This window comes from Pocillopora damicornis, chromosome 12, assembly GCF_964200805.1.
Source record: "Pocillopora damicornis chromosome 12, jaPocDami1.2, whole genome shotgun sequence".
Classification (NCBI taxonomy): domain Eukaryota; kingdom Metazoa; phylum Cnidaria; class Anthozoa; order Scleractinia; family Pocilloporidae; genus Pocillopora; species Pocillopora damicornis.
In genome coordinates this window covers 1,386,045-1,407,281 of record NC_142681.1, presented here as the reverse complement: position 1 = coordinate 1,407,281, position 21,237 = coordinate 1,386,045, and the positions used below count along the sequence as shown (strand labels likewise).

The 21,237-nt window shown below is 37.7% G+C and overlaps 4 protein-coding genes and 1 pseudogene across 6 annotated transcripts in view; 3 read left to right on the top strand and 2 right to left on the bottom strand.

Annotated features, from left to right (window-relative positions):
- The window catches only part of LOC113669599 (uncharacterized protein K02A2.6), a 4,740-nt gene extending 2,276 nt beyond the window's left edge, over positions 1–2,464 (top strand). Inside the window, exon 1 of the mRNA XM_089190567.1 lies at positions 1–2,464. This exon is cut by the window's left edge and continues 2,276 nt beyond it. Within this exon, the coding sequence (XP_089046693.1) occupies positions 511–2,304 (1,794 nt within the window). The 5' untranslated portion in view covers positions 1–510 and the 3' untranslated portion in view covers positions 2,305–2,464.
- Positions 1–3,785, bottom strand: part of LOC149036032 (uncharacterized) — a 9,953-nt gene extending 6,168 nt beyond the window's left edge. The window contains exon 1 of one of the 2 annotated variants that reach the window (XM_089190570.1): positions 3,521–3,785. In XM_089190570.1, coding sequence (XP_089046696.1) covers positions 3,521–3,673 — 153 coding nt within the window. In that variant the 5' untranslated portion in view covers positions 3,674–3,785. The remainder of the gene's footprint in view (positions 1–3,520) is intronic. The other variant, XM_089190571.1, reaches the window with a different exon arrangement.
- Positions 3,786–7,029: 3,244 nt separating this feature from the next.
- LOC149036031 (septin-2-like) lies at positions 7,030–12,297 on the top strand (annotated as a pseudogene). Its single transcript, XR_016181974.1, has 11 exons — positions 7,030–7,227; positions 7,902–7,988; positions 8,413–8,536; positions 9,027–9,161; positions 9,269–9,386; positions 9,627–9,728; positions 10,237–10,333; positions 10,439–10,520; positions 10,791–10,919; positions 11,014–11,077; positions 11,370–12,297. The product of XR_016181974.1 is annotated as a septin-2-like (transcript).
- A 628-nt stretch (positions 12,298–12,925) lies between these two features.
- LOC149036030 (uncharacterized) lies at positions 12,926–15,407 on the bottom strand. The gene is made up of 2 exons (XM_089190572.1): positions 14,839–15,407; positions 12,926–13,711 (listed from the first exon to the last, which is right to left on the bottom strand). Exons 1-2 carry the CDS (start codon positions 15,053–15,055, stop codon positions 13,464–13,466), a joined length of 465 nt encoding a protein of 154 aa, XP_089046698.1. The 5' UTR covers positions 15,056–15,407; the 3' UTR covers positions 12,926–13,463.
- Positions 15,408–17,247: 1,840 nt separating this feature from the next.
- LOC149036029 (uncharacterized) lies at positions 17,248–20,632 on the top strand. Its single transcript, XM_089190568.1, has 3 exons — positions 17,248–17,867; positions 18,674–18,966; positions 19,413–20,632. Exons 1-3 carry the CDS (start codon positions 17,645–17,647, stop codon positions 20,223–20,225), a joined length of 1,329 nt encoding a protein of 442 aa, XP_089046694.1. The 5' UTR covers positions 17,248–17,644; the 3' UTR covers positions 20,226–20,632.
- The last annotated feature ends 605 nt before the right edge of the window (positions 20,633–21,237 follow it).

Sequence of the window (21,237 nt, the reverse complement as noted above, 5' to 3'; positions counted from 1 at the left end):
TGGAAGAGACGAGACAGAACATAGAGAAGTACTGAAGACCGTCCTAAAGAGAGCGAGAGATCACGGGATCACATTTAATAGAGAGAAATGTCAGTTTGGAAAGGAGCAGATCGAATTCTTTGGACATGTCTTCACGAAGGATGGACTGAAGCCATCGCCTGACAAAGTAAGAGCAATCAAAGAATGTGGAGTACCTGAGAACAAAGAGGCAGTGCGAAGTTTCCTTGGAATGGCAGGCTACCTGGACAACTTCATCAAGAACTATGCCACCATAGCAGCACCGCTATACCAGCTAACCAGAAAAGAAATAAAGTTCCACTGGGGAAAACAAGAGGAAGTTGCATTCAGGAAGATACAAGACAACATCTCAAGTGAGAAGACTATGGCATTCTTCGACCCAAGCAAGCCCATAATCCTCCGTACAGAGGCCAGCTTCAATGAAGGTCATCAGCAGCCCTGCTCCAAAAGACAGACAGAGGCATACAACCGGTACATTTCATCAGCCGGACAATGACAGAGACTGAGAAGAGGTACAGTCAAACCGAGAAAGATGTTTTAGCAATCAAATGGGCCAAGGAGAGATTGAGAATCTACCTACTTGGAGCACCCAGATTCAGAATCGTGACTGCTCACAAGCCACTGATACCTTTGTTCAACAAAGTAAAGGCCAAGGTACCTCCAAGAATTGAGAAGTGGATCATGGAAATGCAAGACGTAGATTATGAGTTGGTGTACGAACCAGGAAAGGATGAAGCAGACCCCTTAGACTTCCTCTCCAGACACCCTCTTCCTGAGACAGGAGATGACAAAACTGAGGAGATCATCCGATGGAACGTGAATGCAGAGCATGCTGTGGTTGTCAAGCGAATCAGAGAGGAAACCCAGAAAGATGAGATCATGCAGCGATTGGCCAAAAGGATCGCTAAAGGGGACTGGGAGAAACACAAGAGAGATAAAGACCTTGAACCCTACCTACATGTGAAGCAGGAGTTATCAGTTGCAGAAGGACTTATCTTCAGAGAACACCGAATAGTACTACCGCCGACACTCCAGAGAAAAGTGGTCAGACTAGGACACAGCCTAGGACACTTAAGAAAAACCAAGACCAAGCAAATGCTGAGAGAGAAGTACTGGTTCCCTCTGATGAACAGCATGATCGACACAGCTATTGACCAGTGTTATGAGTGTCAAGTAGCTACGAAAGGAAACAGAGAAGAACCAATCAAGGTGACCAACATCCCAAACCGACCTTGGGACACAGTATCCATTGACCATGGTGGACCATACCCAGATGGTCACTACAATCTCGTCCTGTTTGACAAAAGAACCAGATATCCAGTGGTAGAGTCAGTACCATCAACTGACTTCCAGACTAATAAGGAGAGATTGAAGCACATCTTCGCCACCTATGGAACTCCGAGGAGAATTGAGAGCGACAACGGACCCCCGTTCAATTCTAAAGAGTTCAATCAATTTGCAGAGCAGGAAGGATTTCAGCACCATAGGGTGACGCCCCTTCACCCAAGAGCGAACGGAGAAGCAGAGAGATTCATGCAAACCCTAAACAAGACCGAACAAATTGCACGTCTGCAAGGCAAAAACCGTCTTGAGAGAGGAGATGCGGTTCAAGACATGCTTACTGCTTACAGATCGACGCCGCACCCAGCTACTGGAGTCGCGCCTTATGAAGCCCTTAAGGGGACATCTGTGAGAACGAAGTTGGATTACATTGAACCTGAACCACAAAGGAATGAGAAGGATGACTTAATTGACCGCAGAGATGCAGAGTACAAGCAGAAAATGAAACAACAGAGAGAAGGGAGAAAGACCAGAGAGAATAATCTGCTACTAGGAGACTATGTGCTTGTCAAGCAGCCAAGGAAGAACAAGTGGAGTACACCCTATGAACCTGTGTTCTATGTTGTGTGCAATATTCATGGTTCCCAAATAACCGCCAGACGTGTCACAGATGGACGAACAGTCTGCCGTGATGCCAGCCAATTTAAGCTAGCAAATGCAGTTATCAACACTTCCGATGAACCAGAGAAGAGTGAGGAAGCACAAACACCACAGGCAGTTCCAGACCTCGAGATCCCAGAGAAGGTGAATCCACCAAGTGTACCACCTGATAGAACAGCAAATGCAGAGAAACCACCCAGTACAGAGATATTGGTAATACCGGAACAGGAAACTGAACGGAAACAAGGAACAGAACCTGACCAGCCAGTGAATAAACCAGTAGTGACGAGACCCAGACGGGAAAGGCGCCAGCCCTTACATTTGAAAGACTATGTGCTAACTTAAAAAAAAAAAAAGACACTTATTGACAGTTGATTTTAGTTTCGTTATAAGATTGAACTTTCGCTTAGAGTTACAAGCTTTTGTTAGTTTGGGAGGGATGTAGTATCCATTCCTCCGCACGCAGTGCGGACCTACGTTTTTGTAATAAACATGTTCTATCCAACATGGAGTGTGTTAACTAAAGATCGTACAGAACCCCTCGGAGAAGACGACATTTTGTATCTTTATTACTTTGTTATTCCTTGCATAATATTAACTCGCCAAAAGTAATTAAAAACACAAACGAAACAATGGAAACAGATATTGCTGTTCGTTGAAAATTTTCCCCCACTGTAGCACTGCCTCTTATTACAGCATAAAGCACAAATTTTGCCATGAAACAAAACTGAGAATAACTCTTCTTGTCAGACCATGTAATGCATTTGAACAGAAGAACGTTACCAGGTGAAACAGCAAACTCAAAATGAATTTTGACTTTGCTGATTCATGAATATGAAAGCGATTGCTGATTCAATCAGTGGCGCAATTGGAAATTCAAATCTTCCCTTGTTTAAATTTTATTTCCAATACTGTACACAATACAGGGGTTCATTCAGTACTCCATAATTTACCGAGACAGTTGCTCTGGCTGTGTGACTAAATTGTTTTTTTTTTTCGATTGATCATACTTTCTTCTAAGCGTTGGACAAACCAAGGAAGCATTTAATAATCATGATTTCAAAGGCTGTTAACCTCTAAGTCACTGTTGTAAAAATAGACATCAGTGAGGACTATCAAAGGCAAGGTGTTTCAAAAGACTTCTAAGCCGTTATTGTATCGCAATCAATTCCTCGGTTGGGGTTGGCTCTGAGCGGTATGAAGACAATTACACGATGACTTTCGATATGCTAAGACTACCACATCATATTTCGAGGTTTCACTCGGTTTTAAAACAACATTGGATATTGATTTTAGTTTAGAAATAAGGTCGAGGAAATGCGAGTGAGACGGACCAAAGTGGCCGGGTATTTTGAAGTTTAGCCGGAACGAAAACACCTGAACTGCAAAGCGATTAACGAACGGGTTGATTGAAAGGTCGTGAAGCTGCTAAATTCACGCCTATCGTATTCTGAATAGGTTTCGTTGAAAGGAATGCTGTTCAAAAATAATCAGCAAGGGTCACTATTTGGCTTATATCTTTAAAATCAACGCTTAACATGATATACGAAGAGTTATTTACCCCCATTCCAGACCACAGACCAGAACCTTCGCGTCCACCCTTGCTCAAGTAGATAAATCCACATATTAGCTGAATAAACGCTGATATTCCGACCAGAACGGAAATTATTCCTACTGCCTTCGCCTTTCCTTCTTCGACAAGATCATCGTCCATTACTGAAAATTTTCAATTAAGCACCTTTACAACAGCGAAACTTTTCAAGCAGCTGCAGCGGGCCTCGTCGTGTTCGTCACACCTCTTCACAAGTACAAAGAAATATTTGTTTCTGCGCTGTGATTTGCATGTAACCATGTCAACTTTTTATTTAGAAATCATTTGCCGCATGCAAATATTGGTATCAAATTACGTTAAGGGTCATGCAATGTGAATGCCTGCCAAGAACCCGTGCACATCTATTTTAATTTCTTCTTGAAAGCAAGATGTGCAAATTTTCGCTTCGTTTACCCCACTGAAAGTAAAATAACCCGCAATTTTCCGTCTCCTATATGGATCCAAATGTTATCAAATTTCTTACTCGACCTTTACATTATTCTAAACATCTGCTTTACCCTTCCAAAAAATAATAACCAGAGGAACATCTTTAACGATAACCGTTCTCAGACAACTATGAATTTTAGATGTTCTGTTAAGAAAGTCATCACCACCTGCTACACATTTTCCGTATCAATTATTTATTCAGTCATTCTAGTGAGGGCCTACAAGCTAAATTGTTTTCTAATACTTGCGCGAAACCCAGAACTTTCGCTCTGACGAAGGGCTACTGCTCGGAACTTCAGCTTCGAAACTCTTCGTGGTGGCCAATTTACGTTATCAACTCAGTTGATAATACTAAATTACCCTGTTATATTTTCCTTCTAACGCAGCACCACATTTTCTTCAGAAACTTACCCCCTTTATTTATTTATTTTTTTGTGTGTCCTTCCGTTTTTACAATCAAATTTATTTTTGGTGATCCGTCATCTAAGATAAGAAGATAAGAAGCTCATTTGAAGCAGATGACTAAGTAGTCACATTGATTTAGTATGGCTTATCTCTCGGATCTGCGCATCATGAAGGAGAGAGCCGCTGTCAGCACATCCTCTGGTGACTACTGAAGAAAATGGTTTCCGTGCTTACATCAGGCCATGTAAACACGGAAACCATTTTACATTTCTTTTATAAAATAACTAATGAAAGAGGAACGAAAACCGTGTTTAAATACGCTCATGTAAAATGGTTTTATGGCCAATCAGAGCGCGCGTACTATTTGAATTATTTTATAAAGAGGGTCTATTGCTCAGCTGGACACTCTGATTCCACTGCACAAGGCAATCCTTGTAAAAAAGGATTAGTCCAAGAGACAAGCCTAGTCTTTCTTGGCCAAGAAATAAGATGTCAGTGTTGAATGTGAACGAAACCACTTTGTGGGAATCTTCGTTGTCAAAGGTGAATGGGAAATCTACACATGAAGTCATCCTATTAGTCTTGAATTGGCCTCACCCGAGTGAAAACCGTCACGTACAAAGTCCTACCATAAGATATATTCCTTCTTGATAGACTGCACGAAAACATTTTCGAATGAGTGCGCACAACATGCATCGATCGCGCGCGGGAAATCTGAAAACTGGAATAATTTCAATCGAAACTTGCTAACGCGATTTCTTGTTTAAGGGGTTGTTTTAAATTGGTTTTATTGACTCATTATTTTGAAGGAATGGGCAGATCGCTCTCCTTAACGGTTTGAAGTACCTGACTCAAGAATCCTGTCTGACTACAATTGCAGTTAATATTTATATTTCACTATCACTGAAGTTTGTGATTTCGTGTTTTCTTGTCCTTCATGCCTCTGGCACTAAATTTGCAGATTAAGGAGTATTGATGATATGAAATGGATACAGTCGGCGGTTTGTTTTACATGTAATGGATCTGACTGATTTGACCGAGTTGCTCTTTAGAATTAACACGATGCAAAGCTGTCATCTCACATGTACTGTGTCATTACCAAATCAAACTTTAAACCGACCCCCGCTGTCGTTATCTGTCTAAATGAACTTAAATTGAAATTTTGAAAACGTCTCTTTCTAAAATCTATCAGGGAAAATGCTCTCTAAGTTTGAAAATGGGCTGAATGCAGCAATTGATAATTGATCATATTTTACATGGTTCTTTCTATGATTTCAACTTATTTGCAGTTCTAAAATCCAGTATACATTGTTTTATGATTATTGAATAACAATTTTTTCAGCGGATAAAGCTATTTTTTGAGGTTTGTTTGGACAATTTAACCGTAATTTTGGTCGAAAATCTGTTCCTTTTTATCTTGAATTCATTACAATATTCATAATTTGTGAACAATATTGATATACAGGAATATTGCATTTTAGATATTGAGAACACTTTATGATATATTTATTTATCAACAATATGAAATATTTGTGAAAAACTTTGGGAAATGTTAATAAAAATTTAGGTCACATGTCATTGTTAACAAACACGAAAAACAGCTAAAGGTTATGGGGCTTAGGTGTAGGTTTCCTTTGCAAGAATAGAAGTGAAATATGTTGTTATGCATGCTTTCTGTTGGCATCATGGACTGCAACATGACTCAATAATGATATTGGCATAAGAAGTTTATTTAATGGTTTTCATTGATTGTAAATCTTTCCACCAAGCTATTTTAATAATTCATGCCCAACCTTATTTATTTCCTCTGAAAGTAGACTAATGTAACTGAGATTACTTTAGCTTTGTCAATCTATTTGTGAAAAAAAAGGATTCTGTAAATTGTTTGCATGGAGAGCTGTTTGTTCAAAATAAGATTTTCCATTTTTTTTTTCAATGTACTGGTAAACATTTTTTTGATATTGCCTTGATATTACTAAATTTCAAGATAACATTCAAAGTTTTAAATTTAAAAATATATTTCGACACAATTTCTATGTATCAAAGATACAGGGACAAGGTTAGTTTTGTAGATTTTGCATCAATTACTTGATTACTGTTTTTAAATTAGCAATTATTAACTATCAACATTAAAACCATTCCTCTTTATGAATTTTGAGACTATTATTTTTTAGCTTATTGTATTCTTGAAAAAAGGTAATTCAGTTTCTTATTGTACTTTCTAAGATGGCTCCTGCTTTTTACATGTTTACACAAAAGAACACAGAGATTCAATCTTCAAGAATGTTGACCTTTTGGAAGGTTACACCTCAAGATGACCATTTCAATTTATATAATCTATTGAAACCATTACACAGCAAGCTAACATGAACAAACTTCACAAATAAATTTATCATATGACCTGTATCTTGTTGTTCTCACTTTTCAAGCTTGTCTTCTATTACGGAAAATTTTTACTTAATAGATGGATTCATGGTATGATCTCAGCCCTATTATGTCAGTTGTCTCGTTTTTTTTTAATGAATTTTTACAGTTAGGTATTATTTATGCTGTTTAGAGGAACAAATTAGAATTTGTTTATATTGTGCAAATTATTTTCAAAATGAAGAATCGATTCATTAATTTCCTGTTTATTGACATTTACATGTAGGCCTTTCCAATTTGAAGCAATTATTGTTGGCAATCTTTATTTCATTTATATTTTCATGTTTCTTTTCTAAAGGAATTTAAAGCCATGGCCAACTACGTAGGTTTTGCTAATTTACCAAATCAAGTCCATAGAAAATCGGTCAAGAAAGGGTTTGAGTTCACTTTGATGGTTGTGGGTAAGCACCTTCACTTGTTCTTTTCTGATAATGTTAACCTGTTGAATGAATAGGATTTTTTCATTTCTCCTAAACTGATACAAGTTTCATTATTCAATCCTTATAGAAGCTTTTAAATTTTAACTTTGGGTCTCCGATGAACCAAATTGAAATTTTTGAATCAATGGAATTTTTGTGGGCATTTTCAGTTTTGTTGACCTCAGTGGACAAGTTTCAATTTGTTGCCAAAAAATTGGCATAAGGAAATAAACGAACAACATTCGGCAAATTAACAAAGATTAGAAGGAAATTATTGGGGTTATTTAATATGTCACACATAGAAAATACCCTACAAACAAAGTGTGGGATTAGAGGCTGATGGCAAATGTGATATGATGAGAGTGATGTGTAATTGTTACAGACTTGTGAGTAGTTATTCGTTCATTTTTCATACAAATGCTGTCCCTGTATATGCACAGTCTGAGTGGGAGCCGATGTTGCAGGCAGGATAAATAACTGGTTGAGTTTCCTATGCCTGCAACATATATAGTATGTTGGAATAAATACAACAGCTTCAGAGTAGTTTATTTCCGATATGATTTTCATGGAAATAAATGTTATAAACCTGGTGCTAAAATCTTAGGGTCCATTCTACCCCTTTGATAATTGTTTAATTTGTTACTCTCGCATTACAGGTGAATCAGGGCTGGGGAAGTCAACACTCGTCAACAGTTTGTTTTTAACAGACCTTTATGCTGACAGGAAACTACCCAAAGCTGCTGGTGAGGCCTGTGTGACCTAAATTTTTAATTTCATACTATTTTTTTTCAAAATCTTTGGGCCTTCTCAAGAAAATTTAGTTTTCACATATTATTGACTGGCCTGACTCTAAAACCTGATATAATATCTATCATGCATGCACAATGATTGGTCAATCTAGCAAGCTGTATTTCTCTGTATGGCCCTCTAAATTAAAAAAGTTTGTTTGAATTGAAATCTTCTTCCTCCATTTGAACTCAGATAACTGATAAATATCTTATTAACCTCAATTTCTTGGTCTGTTCTGCACGTTATGGAACCTCACTATATTTATGGCCAGTGTGCTTCACACTTCGACCATAGATCCCAGGGGGAAAAACTTGAACTGTAACTTACAGTACTGACCTCAAAGTCGGTTTTTAAGAGATACATGTATTTAATTTGCAGATTGTGTAAAAAGAACAGTGAAGATTGAGACGTCAACCGTTGAAATCGAAGAAAGAGGGGTGAAGTTACGTCTGACTGTTGTAGACACTCCTGGATATGGGGATGGCATGGACAATAAAGACAGGTTACATTTTGTTTACAAAGTTACACTTCACAACAGCTACCTTAGGAAAGTGCTATTATGGAGAGATGGCTGTAATAGGGAAGGAGAGATGTAAATTGTCATCAGTCTCTTTCAGATGTTCATTTTTATTTGAAAATATGCTTTTTGTGACAATCAAATATGGGACACAATCAAGATATATCAATGAAAAGACTGTTGAGGTATGCAAAAGGGTCATAGAGAGTAAGTAACAAAGGAGGTGACTGTTTGTACTCATGTAGATTTAATATTTATGAAATATGTTTATGTAGTTTGGAATTAAAATAATCAAGAGTTAGCTGCTTAATGCAAACAAGCAGACCAAAAGACAGTGAAAATGGGCCTGACTCTAAGTGTTTGAAACTCTGTGCAGCTATGTTCATTATCTGACCACTCTGTGTTTTTAAAAGTAGAATTATTCTAACCTATTAGATATTTATACAGAGTTACATGTAACTTTTTTCTTTATCAGTTTCAAACCCATTCTGGATTACGTTAAAGAACAGTTTGAAAGTTACCTTAAAGATGAATCAGGACTGAATCGCCGGCACATTGTGGACACAAGAGTACACTGCTGTTTTTACTTTATAGCTCCAACAGGACATGGGTTTGTTATGTTTTTAGCTACCAGTTTTTCAGAGGAATAAAGAAAACATTTTTGTAGCTATTTTGTCAACTTGAGTATTCTGAGTTTCATGGTGAATTTGGTTTCAGACTAAAGCCTCTTGATATTGAGTTCATGAAGCAGCTTCATGACAAAGTCAACATTGTTCCTGTCATTGGAAAGGCTGACACTCTCACTCCAGCTGAACTGAACAGCATGAAATGAAGGGTAGGTTCAAGGTCCAGCAAGTTTAGGGACAATAAATGATTAACCGCTAATATTACTATTGCGAGTGCACTGTAACTAATTGTGTAAATATAATTATGTGTAAATATAGAACTCTAGTTAAGAGGTCTGGTGACTGACAGAGAAGTTAACTGTTCTGTTACCTTTGACTGTTTTCACATTTAGACTTCTTAATTGTAATTTTTACTCTCATTACCTTTTATGAAATTTTCTTCCATTTAGGTTTTAGATGAAATTGAGGAACAAGGTATCACAATTTATGAGCTCCCAGACTGTGAAAGTGATGAAGATGATGAATATGTAGAGCAAACAAAACAACTTAAGGTGATGAATTTAGATAAATTCAGCATAATTTGTAGAACAGTTTGGCATCCTTTCTGTAAGGTAAGGTTCCATGGGTGAGAGAATCACACAACCCCCCAACCCTGACACAAGTGCATGACCACGAGGGTAATCTAAGGATGTACACACATGACCCCCCTTCCTGATCAAACTAATGTGAAAATTGTCTATATTTAAACAATTGGCATGCCCTAAAATGCCTGTAAGATGTTTGTAGAGGACCTCCCTTCTAAGGCCTAACTAAATTCCAGTGGCCAACAAGAGAAGTAGATTGGCCAGGGACAAACGATTCTACAGATAAGGCTCCAAGAACCACACAGTCCAAACTTTAAGCTTGACCTCTTTAGTGTGTCGTTTGCTGATTGTCACTTAAAGGCTATGGATTAAACACACAAACATTTTTACATTTCAGAACATTACACCTGACATGCAGCTAAAGAAAGCTTGTTTTTAATAGTCATGATTACATTTCTGCTCTTTTAATTATCAGGCTAGCATGCCATTTGCTGTGGTAGGAAGTAATACTTTGATAGAGGTGTGTGGCAAGAAGATTCGAGGACGGCTCTACCCTTGGGGAGTGGTTGAAGGTAGGACATGTTAGTGATATGAGTGTAGTCAAGTACCAAAGTGCTTATAGGTATTAATATGAAAGCTTTCATTGCTGACAGAGTGTTTTTTCCCTTTTGTTTCAGTTGAAAACCCAAAGCACTGTGACTTTGTGAAGTTACGCACTTAATGCTTTTGTAAGGGTCTTTCAAACTTTTTTCTTTAAATGTCATTTGGTAAACAGTCAAACAAACATACACTGTAAGCTGACAATTCCTTTAAAAATATGTCTCCCTTTACAAGCCTTAAGATTAAACTCAGGTAACTGTTTGATGGACCAGCTTCCCATGGGGGGGAGGGGCAGAGTTAAAGGGGGAAGGGTCGGGGGAGTGAGTAGGGACAATCATAGTAACTCCATGCTACTGAAAGTGGGCTAGGCTCTAGCAGGATGGACAACCTGGGTCTTAAGCTGATCCTACAATTGATCTTTTCTCACAGAACTCACATGCAGGACCTCAAGGAAGTGACACAGAAAAGTCATTATGAGAACTTCCGAGCAGCTCAGCTGTCAGGTGAAACTGAGCTCCCAAATGGGAATGTTGAAGATGCTCCAAGGAATGGCAAAAGGTGCATTGACATGTTTGAAATGTGATGTTATGTGTCACTTTGTTAAAAAGTGCAATCATTCTAAACAAATGCTTTTTAATTGTCTTCACTTCAGAGCTCGTAACATCACAAGTGCCATGATGGAGAAAGACCGTGCTTTGATGGAGAAAGAGGAGGAGGTAAGTAATTAGCCAAGAGAGACAAAAAAAGTGGCAAACATGTCTTGATTAAGTGATTGACCTACTGAATGACTCTGATTGTATTGTCTGCCTGTCTGTATGTCTGTCTGTTGGTTTTTTGATTGAATGAGTTGACTTATTAATTGATTGATTGACTGATGGATTGATTCACCAGCTAACTACTTTCTTGACTGACTTATTGACTGACTGTCTGACACAGTGGCTGATGGATGAATATATTCAGTTATTAAGCAAAGGGAGTGACAAACTTGATTGAATGATTGATTTTCAGCTTCGGCGAATGCAAGAGATGATTGCAAAGATGCAGCAACAGATGAAAAGTCAGAGCTAGTGGGCCAAAATGATTCAGCATAATTGTGGAATGACTCCCCAGTCATCAACTTTATTGAGCAGAAACAAGAAAGTAATTGTATGATAGTCTCATGGTGACTTCTTTTGGATAAGATGGAGCTAGCTATAATCTAGCTATTTGACAATTGCAACATGGACAAAGAAACAAATTAGGTTACATTGTTGGGAATTATTTAATGCTACTAGTTAAGATGTTTTTACTAAATTCATAGAATGAAGGTACTGTAACTTTTAGCCCCCTACCCTAAAGTGCAATATTAAAATCTGATATTTTTACTGAAATATTCATTGTTACCACTGTTTTTTTTTATGCATAATTTTCCTTTTTTAATTGTTATCATTTTCAAACAGTGGGAAGCCTTTATACTGTCATATTTTATTGATAAATTTCTATCACTGCATATGTGATGTTTTTATTTTACTGATGTCTTTTGAAGTAGAATTTTACGAAGAGTTTCATTGTATTTTTATTTTAACACAATATGTCTGCAGGAGAAGCACAGGAGATTCCCATGACTAATTTTATTTGTTATTTTTGCAATTTTTATGGAGTATTCCATGGTAGATAGTATTATTAAATAGCTGTTAACTTTTACACAAGCCTAATGAAAAACTGATGTATTAAAAATTTCTAGTAATATATTTATTAGTGGTTTAAAGTGTATCGTTAGATGTAGTTCTTTATGGCAATGGTTCATGCTTAAAAAAAATATTTTATCAAGTGAAAGTTGAAGTACTTTAGTGCTTGTTTATAATATTGAAGTCCGATTTCTAACAATTTTTACGTAGATAGCGTAAGTAGAATTTACAATGAAATATTTCAATAAAATAAAAAAACTTTCATTCAGTGTTTGTTTCCTGTATTTACGACTAAGATAAATTGCAAGCTACGAACATACTAGCAAAAAACATCATACAGATTCTGGGATTTCCGGTAGAGGATTCAAATTTTGTAAACCATTAAACAAGACTTAAAGTCTTGTTAAATAGTTTACAAGTTTTAATGTATGGAAAAAGTAATTTATGTAAGGTAATTTATGTAAAATTATTTTTAAGTCTGAAATCGTCGGAAAAAGTGCTTCATTGAAGTAATGTAAAATGGTTTCCGTGTTTACATAGCCTGATGTAAACACGCGGGAGGTTGGGAGAACACGAGATAAGCGTAGGAAACCACGACGCGAAGCTTATTTGGTGTAGAAGACACAGTATAAGTCAAAATAGAATTTCATCACAACCGGAAATAAGAAAACAATGAAAACAATAGTGTGACGTATACTGTGTCTTCTACGCCAAGTAAGAGCCTATAATGGTAACTTTCCGCGGCATTATATCACTGTGCAACTACCTAGTACACTCTGTGTCATTAGGGTTTTTCCTCTTAACACATATCTTATTTCATTTGCCTTTTGCACCATAGTCTACACGCAAGAAGAGCGAGAAAAGGAAATAGAGGATGAATTTCTCCGAATAAAGTGATTTTTTTATATGTAATGTATTTATTTGTGCTTTGATATTTCTCTGATGAATTTAATTTGAAGAGACATTCAAGAAGCGTTCAGATTCTACGCGTTTCTTTTTTTGAAAATTACTCAATAAACAACATAATTTTTTACAGATATTTTCTTTCTGTTACTTCGTATTGCTGAATAATTGCCTGATAAAAATATTTTTACAAGTCTTATTTGTACAGCAAAACCCAACAGGACTTCTAAAATCAAGAAAGATTTTAAAGTTTTTTTTATCAATATTCCCCAAGTACAACTACGAACTCCAATTTTCTGGAAGAACATATCCATAGTTGAATTGCATCAAATATTTTTGCTTGTGCGCCATTGATTTAGGACGTGTCTCGTGACCAAATATTGTAGAACCACGTCATTCCTCATAGAGGAATAATGTTTAGCTTAAACACATATTATATATATATTGGGTGATTTCTAATGGCTGCCGACGTTAATCTTGAAATCGCCCTCAAGCAAAAATGCGATCAGGCTTCTACACATCTTCCAGCTAATTAATCCATAGGTATATAGGAACCTAGAACGAAGAGACAGAGCACATAACAGTTGAATAAAAGTCCACAAAGTGATTCTTTGGTTTTCGTGTTATCTTCAGAATCATTGTGAGTTTTTTCTCGTGTGGTCCCAAGCGCCAAATGCGTCAAGCATCGCCTACATTCCAAACCACTTTGTGTCTGTGTGGAAACTAGGTCTTTGGATCTCTGTGAGTGTGCAGCAGGAAAATCTGCCATTGACATCATCCCTGTTGGGTGAAAGAACTCTGCTCAATGAATTTATTTGAAATATGTGTTCTTTAGCGACCAATCTCTTTTCATTTTGTTTACATGTAAATGCACCTTGTACATGACCATCGACGCAGAAATTGACGAAATTTCGGGAACAAAATGTTGAGAATATCATGGCTAAGGCTGAGATTTTCTTCCAGTTTTTGTGTGTTGATGGGAGATAAATACCAAGAACATCACCCAAGGTGTATTTAGGCTTAACTGATTTACAAGATAGGCAACCGCGATGGAGCTATTAATCTGTTTACTGCTCATACATTGCGTGACAAAGACACCCACGCATTACGTGACAATTATGTACAACGTGTCAAATCAAAAGGAAGTGAATCGTATCTCAATTTGGCTGTTACTCTTTTACAAACTATGCGTGTTTCAGCGGGTAAACTTATTTCCTTCCTTGGCTTTGATCCACCATTCACTTTTTAGAGTGTGTGGTCGGATAGCCATCTTTATTAAAAAATTACTTATAACATACTACCAACTTATAACTATTTGAATTCAGTAAACAATAATTCTCTGTCAGGTTCTGAACCCTTGGTTGAAGTGTATAACTGGTTTAGACATCTGTTTATCCCGGCAGAGGAGACGACCACAGATTCCTGTTTAATTCTTTCATGGACAATTTAGTAACGAAGATCCGAGTAAATATAAAGAATTCTGTAGCCCTCTATTATTCCCATGACCCGTTTCCGTCAAGGCTTTTAACCTATTAAAACCAGCCCAATGTGCCAATAAGTGTAAAGCCGATACAAAGGAGCGATGTGCAAAAAAATAACTAACGATTAGATATACCATAGAATAAATATATATCTCATCAGATCACTGGTATATAACAACAACCGCCTATCGGTGGACTGTTTTTCCTTTCCTCCCTTCTATTTTATTTCCTCATAACAAAAGTACACAAAAAGTGAACGCTTGATCTTAACTTAAATATTTATGATTAGACTGACGGAGAATGTTAGAGATAACGTGTGCGAAATAGTGTAACACCAAAAGTATAATCTGTAAGAATGATGAGCAAAAATGATCTTCCACCAGGCTCATAGACGTAACTAAAAAGACTTCGATCTGATCATTTTACCTGTAATTGCGAGTTCATTCCTATGCAAGCCCTCTCCGGGGTTATTAATTTCCTTTTTCTGGAATCCTGTATCAGTAACCTTGTTCGTGTTATGACAAAGTGTTCTTGAATTCGTTGAGGTAGTGAACTTATTTCTACCCTGCATCACAGACAAGTATCTTTGTTTGTTCATTTTCAAAATCGCTTCGCGTAATAACGTCCAGTTCTTGGTAGCCATGGTTCCAATGAAACCTTGAAAATAATGACTTATTTCCTCTTGCTTTCTGTTCCTTGATCTCAAAACAGTTGGCTGAGGACGAGTAATGAATTGTCAAGACCACAACTGGTTGTCGAAGTCGACCTCAGTCGCTGCAAACGAAAGGCGAATAAGTTGAGTAATAAACTTGCTATCCTATACTCTGCTACATCGGATTATATGACGTCACAGTCGTGTCGTAACTCACGTTTTTGCCCGGGGTTGCCAATCACGTATCAATCAATTGATTTGTCTTGGTGCTGATTTTCAAACATTTCAACAAAGAACACTTCACTTCGCCAGTTGCCAACTTTGAACCCTTAACGTGGCCTGCCTAGGCAAACCTATTTATCAGACAAGTGTATACACTACTGATTACGCCGATAGGTAGTTGTAATGTCTGAACCCATCCTATTCCACGGTGTCATATTTATTGGTTTGTTTTCATTTAAAATTCTGAGATTGTTTCAATAAAATTTTGGTTGTAATAATAAAACTTCGTGAAAGTCTGAGTCTTCCTTCCTGGTCTGCGTTCATTTTATGAATTTGAACGAATTGAGTATGATGAGGATTATTTAAAAAATAGAATATTGAGTGAATTATTAGTTTTCGCCCTTCGTTATCTGTATCATGCTTGTGTTTCTAAAAGCCAAACGGATAACACGTCGGGTTACATTACAAAATAAGTTACGCTTGACTTCGCAAGTCAAAGGAACTTTTCGGGAAAAAAATTTTCCATGTGATTTTTCACGATTTCAGCCCATCTCTTCTCAAAGAGAACGCTTTCGCAATCTCTCCACCGTTTCCTGGCTAAAAAACGTTTGAAGCTTTCACTTTTTTTCACTTATGAGCTCAAAGTGAATATTTAGAAAGATGTGTGTAAGAACAAAACGTAAAATGTGTTATGTGCGTACTTTTTTCTTCCCTTTGAGTTCGTCTCCGTTAAACAGGAACTCAACTGGATGGATAAATGGAAAGGTTTCAAAGTACTTGTTATAGTTATTATTTTGATGCCCAGTTGGATTTAATTTGTTCAGCCCGCGCCTCCAGTATGCCTCCAACAGTACGAAACGTGACGTGGTGACCATGACCAGACAGAAAAGTGTGACTTATTTTCTACTGTGTTACATAGAAGTCGTACATGACCGGACATAATCAAATTTACGGATTTTTTTTCCAGAAATTCTAGGTTCTACGAAAAAATCTCCCAAGTGTGATGCTATTTTTGACACATAACTTTTCATTACCAGCGTATTAAATCAAATTTGCTAAGTCACTTTGTTCTCAGGCATCACATCACGTATTCTAACATCATCCTTGTGCGTCACGTATCCCTTAGTCGCTCACGAAGAAGAGGGTGAAAACAAACTAGTCACGTTTAAATTTGAATCAACTATATGTTTTTGTAATCTTTGTCAGGCAGATGTCACGTCACATGAAAATCAGTTTAAATCTAGACTTTCTGACGTATCTTGGTGAAGAGCCCAATATTAGTGCAGGCCTATTGACCTGCTTCACCTTGAGTAAGACAACGATGTGTTATAGCTATAGGAACTGTAAACACAAAATAGTTTCCTTGACCGGAATATAATTGATGACCTAATAAATGCACCCCTGATTCCAAAACCGTCCATCTGGCGGAAATAAGTGTGAGTACTTAGAACACCCAGTGTTCACGTTTTCCTTAGTTCTAAAGAACTTTACGATACGTCGGGCTAATAGCTACCCGCAAGTTTAGGTTCTGATGCGTTCCTCTGAACCTAAACCTGATTTGCACCTGCTCAGTTACACGGTTATAGTCAATCGGGCCGAAAAGGGTCCATCTGTAGAATAATACCAAAATTCGTTTCTCACCTCTCCCCCAACCCAAGATTACGCGGTTATGAATTACTTAAACATGTCAGCGAAATATCTCTGGAAATCCCTGTCATGAAGGAATATGAGTCCATGTATTGACTAGGTTTTTTTGCCCATTTTCCTTTATTCAAGTCCATCAAACCAAAATGCCGGGCTGTACTGAACGATTTTGAGAAAGAGTGTTTTCTTTAGTGGCGTCTCGTGGTTTCTATGATACTGCTCAGTCATGGGCTAATAATACAGGATGTCAATATGGGAAATTGTTAATTCCCGTTAGTCATGCTAAACAATAGGCTGAACAATGGGTCATGGTCACGGTTCCATCACCTAACACGTACTGTTCTACACCACACTCCAATTTGACTGCTTACCACTATGTGAAGGCGAAGGAAATCATACGAAGCTAACATCGCTAAGTTTTAAGAGTGATCATGCCCCTTTCTGATAAGGTAACCAGACGGGTCGAAAGTGCACTCGATGATTTTTAAAACTAATTACAGTTCTGTACATTCAAATGCTTTATTGACAACGTGACGTCAAATGATGACGCACACGTACTTCCAAATAAGCGAAGTTTTTTCACGTTCGATTGATCAGGGAGGTCTGTTGATGAGTATAAAGAGAGGAAAAAAATCTTCTGCTGGGTTAGTATTACCAAATTCAATTTTAGTAGCTTTTTCCAGGCCCTAGACAATCTTCTCACTTTCAACCAGAATGGCTCTTAGTAAAGGTCTCAAGATGAACACACTGTTAAAAATTTGCACACGAAAATATGGATTTATTGCTATTCGACGGGATTATGGACCAGAAGCGGTGGAGAAACTCCGAGGATCTTTAAAGATAGAGTACACCTTAGCCACACGAGGCGCACAGCGGCTTTGGAAACTGATAAACTGTGGAGAAAACTCGTATGTGAACGCTCTTGGCGCCATGACAGGTAGTCACAGAAACTTATCTTTCAAAAGAACTCCTTAAGGTTTTTTACAAAATAAAAATGCACTAGGAATGTTTTAGAGCATTTTAACTTTGGCTTTCTCTCATTAGAACAACTTACTGATGTTCGCATCAAAATAGCAGATCTTTTAAAAGTTGTTAAATGAACTTTGCGTGATATTTATTTTCAACGTATATTCTCGGAGCAGTCAGATACCAATTGATGTTAATGCCAGAATGGTTTTTTATCACTTTCAGGGGTATCTCAAATATTTCCTTGTAAGTTTCTTAGCTACTCATGCCATTTTTCCTTTTGACTCGTACAAGAGAAAAAACTCTCTTTCTAAGGCTCATTGGCGCACGAATACTTCTTCATCAGAGTTAAAGAAACAAGCAACTTTTTTTCGCCTTAAGAAAAAAATGAACATGCACCCAACCATGTAAATGATACAATCATGACGGATTAAAAACGGATAAGACAAATTTTCCTCTGGTCATACAGTTATGCTAATCATGCTGTACATCTTGGCCCTGATAAGGCGATCATGAATTCAACAGAATAATCGATCATCCAAATTCAGCTCCGTGATGATAATGTATAGGCACACTGAGTCGTTATAAATAAAGAACCTTTCTTAGCGGACATATTTTGCCGGGTCCGAGATCCTGTTGAACGCCTTCGAAATCACGAAATCACGAAATCACGAAATCACGAAATCTATGGGTCCGAGATCCTAATCTCTAATTGCCTACGTTTTCCAACTGAACATTGAATGACGGAATCTAACCGTTTTTAATGACCTTGTTTAGGTGGTCAAGCAGTTCAAATGGCTAAGGCCGGTTTACATTCTATTTATCTGAGTGGCTGGCAAGTAGCGGCAGACAGTAACATGGCAAGTCAAACCTACCCTGATCAGAGTTTGTATCCCGCAAACTCAGCGGCAAAGCTTGTTGAACGAATCAATAACGCCTTCATCAGAGCAGATCAGATTGCGCACATGGAAGGGAATGATCAACATATCGATTTCTTTTTGCCAATTGTGGCTGATTGTGAGGCTGGATTTGGTGGCCCGTTGAACGCCTTCGAAATCACGAAATCTATGGTAAGTGTCTCATCAAAGTTCCATTCAGCTTTCTTTTTTCTCCCAATTTCTATTGAACAGAACACAAACGACTCAACAATAATGCTTGAATGCTGAATATAGTGGGTCAGTTTAGTTTATAATTCCCTTCTGTGGTTTAGTTATTTCTGAACTGGAAAGAGAGTACATCGAACATCTGGTAGAAAAAGACAGAAAAGTGGAAGAGTTCAAACCAAGAGTGAGATTGGAGCCTTTGATTCGAGCAAACACAAATTCTCACCCTTCAAAATCAAACCGCGTATCCGTCCCATAGAGCAAGCGAAGAATGGTGATTTAATCGCAACTATTTCCTTCATAAAAAAAGACCGATTGCGAAAGACGGAGAATTACCAAAATCTCCCTCATTCAAATATTGATAGTGACTTAAGTGAGCTTGGATTTCATCTTTTTTTTATCAACTCAAACAGATCCTAGCTGGTGCTGCAGGCGTCCATTTTGAAGATCAGTTGGCATCAGAGAAGAAATGTGGTCACATGGGAGGAAAGGTTCTTCTGCCAACTCAACAGTTTATCAAAGTACTAAACGCTGCTCGCCTTGCTACTGACGTCATGGGTGTTCCTACCGTTATCATTGGACGAACAGATGCTGAGTCAGCGGCGCTTGTGACGTCAGATATCGATCCACGTGACCAGCCATTCTTGACTGGCGAAAGAACAGCCGAAGGATTTTATCGATCAACCGCTGGGCTGCAGCAAGCCATTGCTCGTGGATTAAGCTACGCTCCATATTGTGATATAATCTGGTGTGAGACAGGTAAACCTAACTTGGACGAAGCGCATATGTTTGCCGATGGAATCCACTCCATGTTTCCAGGAAAGCCGCTCGCATACAACTGCTCGCCTTCCTTCAACTGGAGAGCCAACCTCAGCGATAAAGAGATTGCTGAGTTTCAGAAAGAACTTGGTAAAATGGGCTACAGATATCAGTTTATTACCTTAGCTGGTTTTCACTCGCTTAATCATGCTATGTTCAAGTTAGCACGTGACTACAAAGATCACGGTATGTCTGCCTACACCAAGATTCAAGAAGACGAGTTTGCGCAAGCGCAATTCGGCTTTACAGCACATAAACATCAGAGGGAGGTAGGGACAGGATATTTTGACCAGGTAAGTATGGCGGTCAGCGGAGGCACAAGTTCAACAACAGCTTTGGAAGGATCAACTGAAACGGAACAATTTTGTAGCCACGACTTGGACTCACAAAGGATCAGTGCTAATTAATGAGAAACCGAGATCGTTTGAATATATGTTATAAAAGGTAACTAAAGAAAATCTACTAAGTGTATATAGGACTTTTGATGAATAGTGAAGATATATGACGTAAGATATTTAATATTTGACCGCGTACACTGACTACAGATCCAAATAATTTATTGAGGATATTGAACAAAGCATTCTTATGAACAAAATCCACCAGAAATACGTTAAAATTTTTTATACCTTTGTATTTATGTTGTGAAATGAGAATGAAGAATATTTGATCACGACACGGGAAGATTTTATGTTTCACGGCTCTGAGAACATGCATGTTTAAACTTAATTTAGCAGTAAGTAGTTCCCGTCACGTCTTGTCTACTGTCTTAAAAATTAGCTAGGTTTCAAAATAAAGTTGCGTTTAATCAAGTTAATCATGCTATCTCTCAACCTTTATTTGCGAAAATAACAATTAACTTAAAAATTTTACATCACTTTTGTTTCGGCATAATTTAAATTTTTTTCCCATAAAAGGTGTACCTTCAGCCTTTTGAATTCGTTATACTGATGTATATTGATACATTTTGCGTGTGTTTCCGAGATCGACTCGTGGATGGTGAACAATAAACTAAAAGTGAACAGAGGAAAGACGGAGCTACTGATCTTGAGTGCGCGACATCGTCCACCCCCCCCACCCCCCATCAATAGAGTACGTCGATGTGTTTGGTGAACAGATCTAGCCATCTCCTTCTGCGAGAAACATTGGAGTTATTTTCGATGAACACATGCTATTAGATAAACATGTCACCTGTACCTGTAAGGACTACTTCTTCCACCTCAAGAACATTAGCAAGACAAGAGAATGTTTATCCGGCTAGCAGACACCGAAAAGTTAGTCATTACATTTAAGTTAGGTAATGCCAATTCGTTATTGTATAGTCTACCCAGATTTCTGATAGATCGCCTACAATTGTAAAATTTTGATTTTGATTTCCAATCGTAATAATTGTAAAGCGCCTTTGAGCTAAAGGAAATAGCG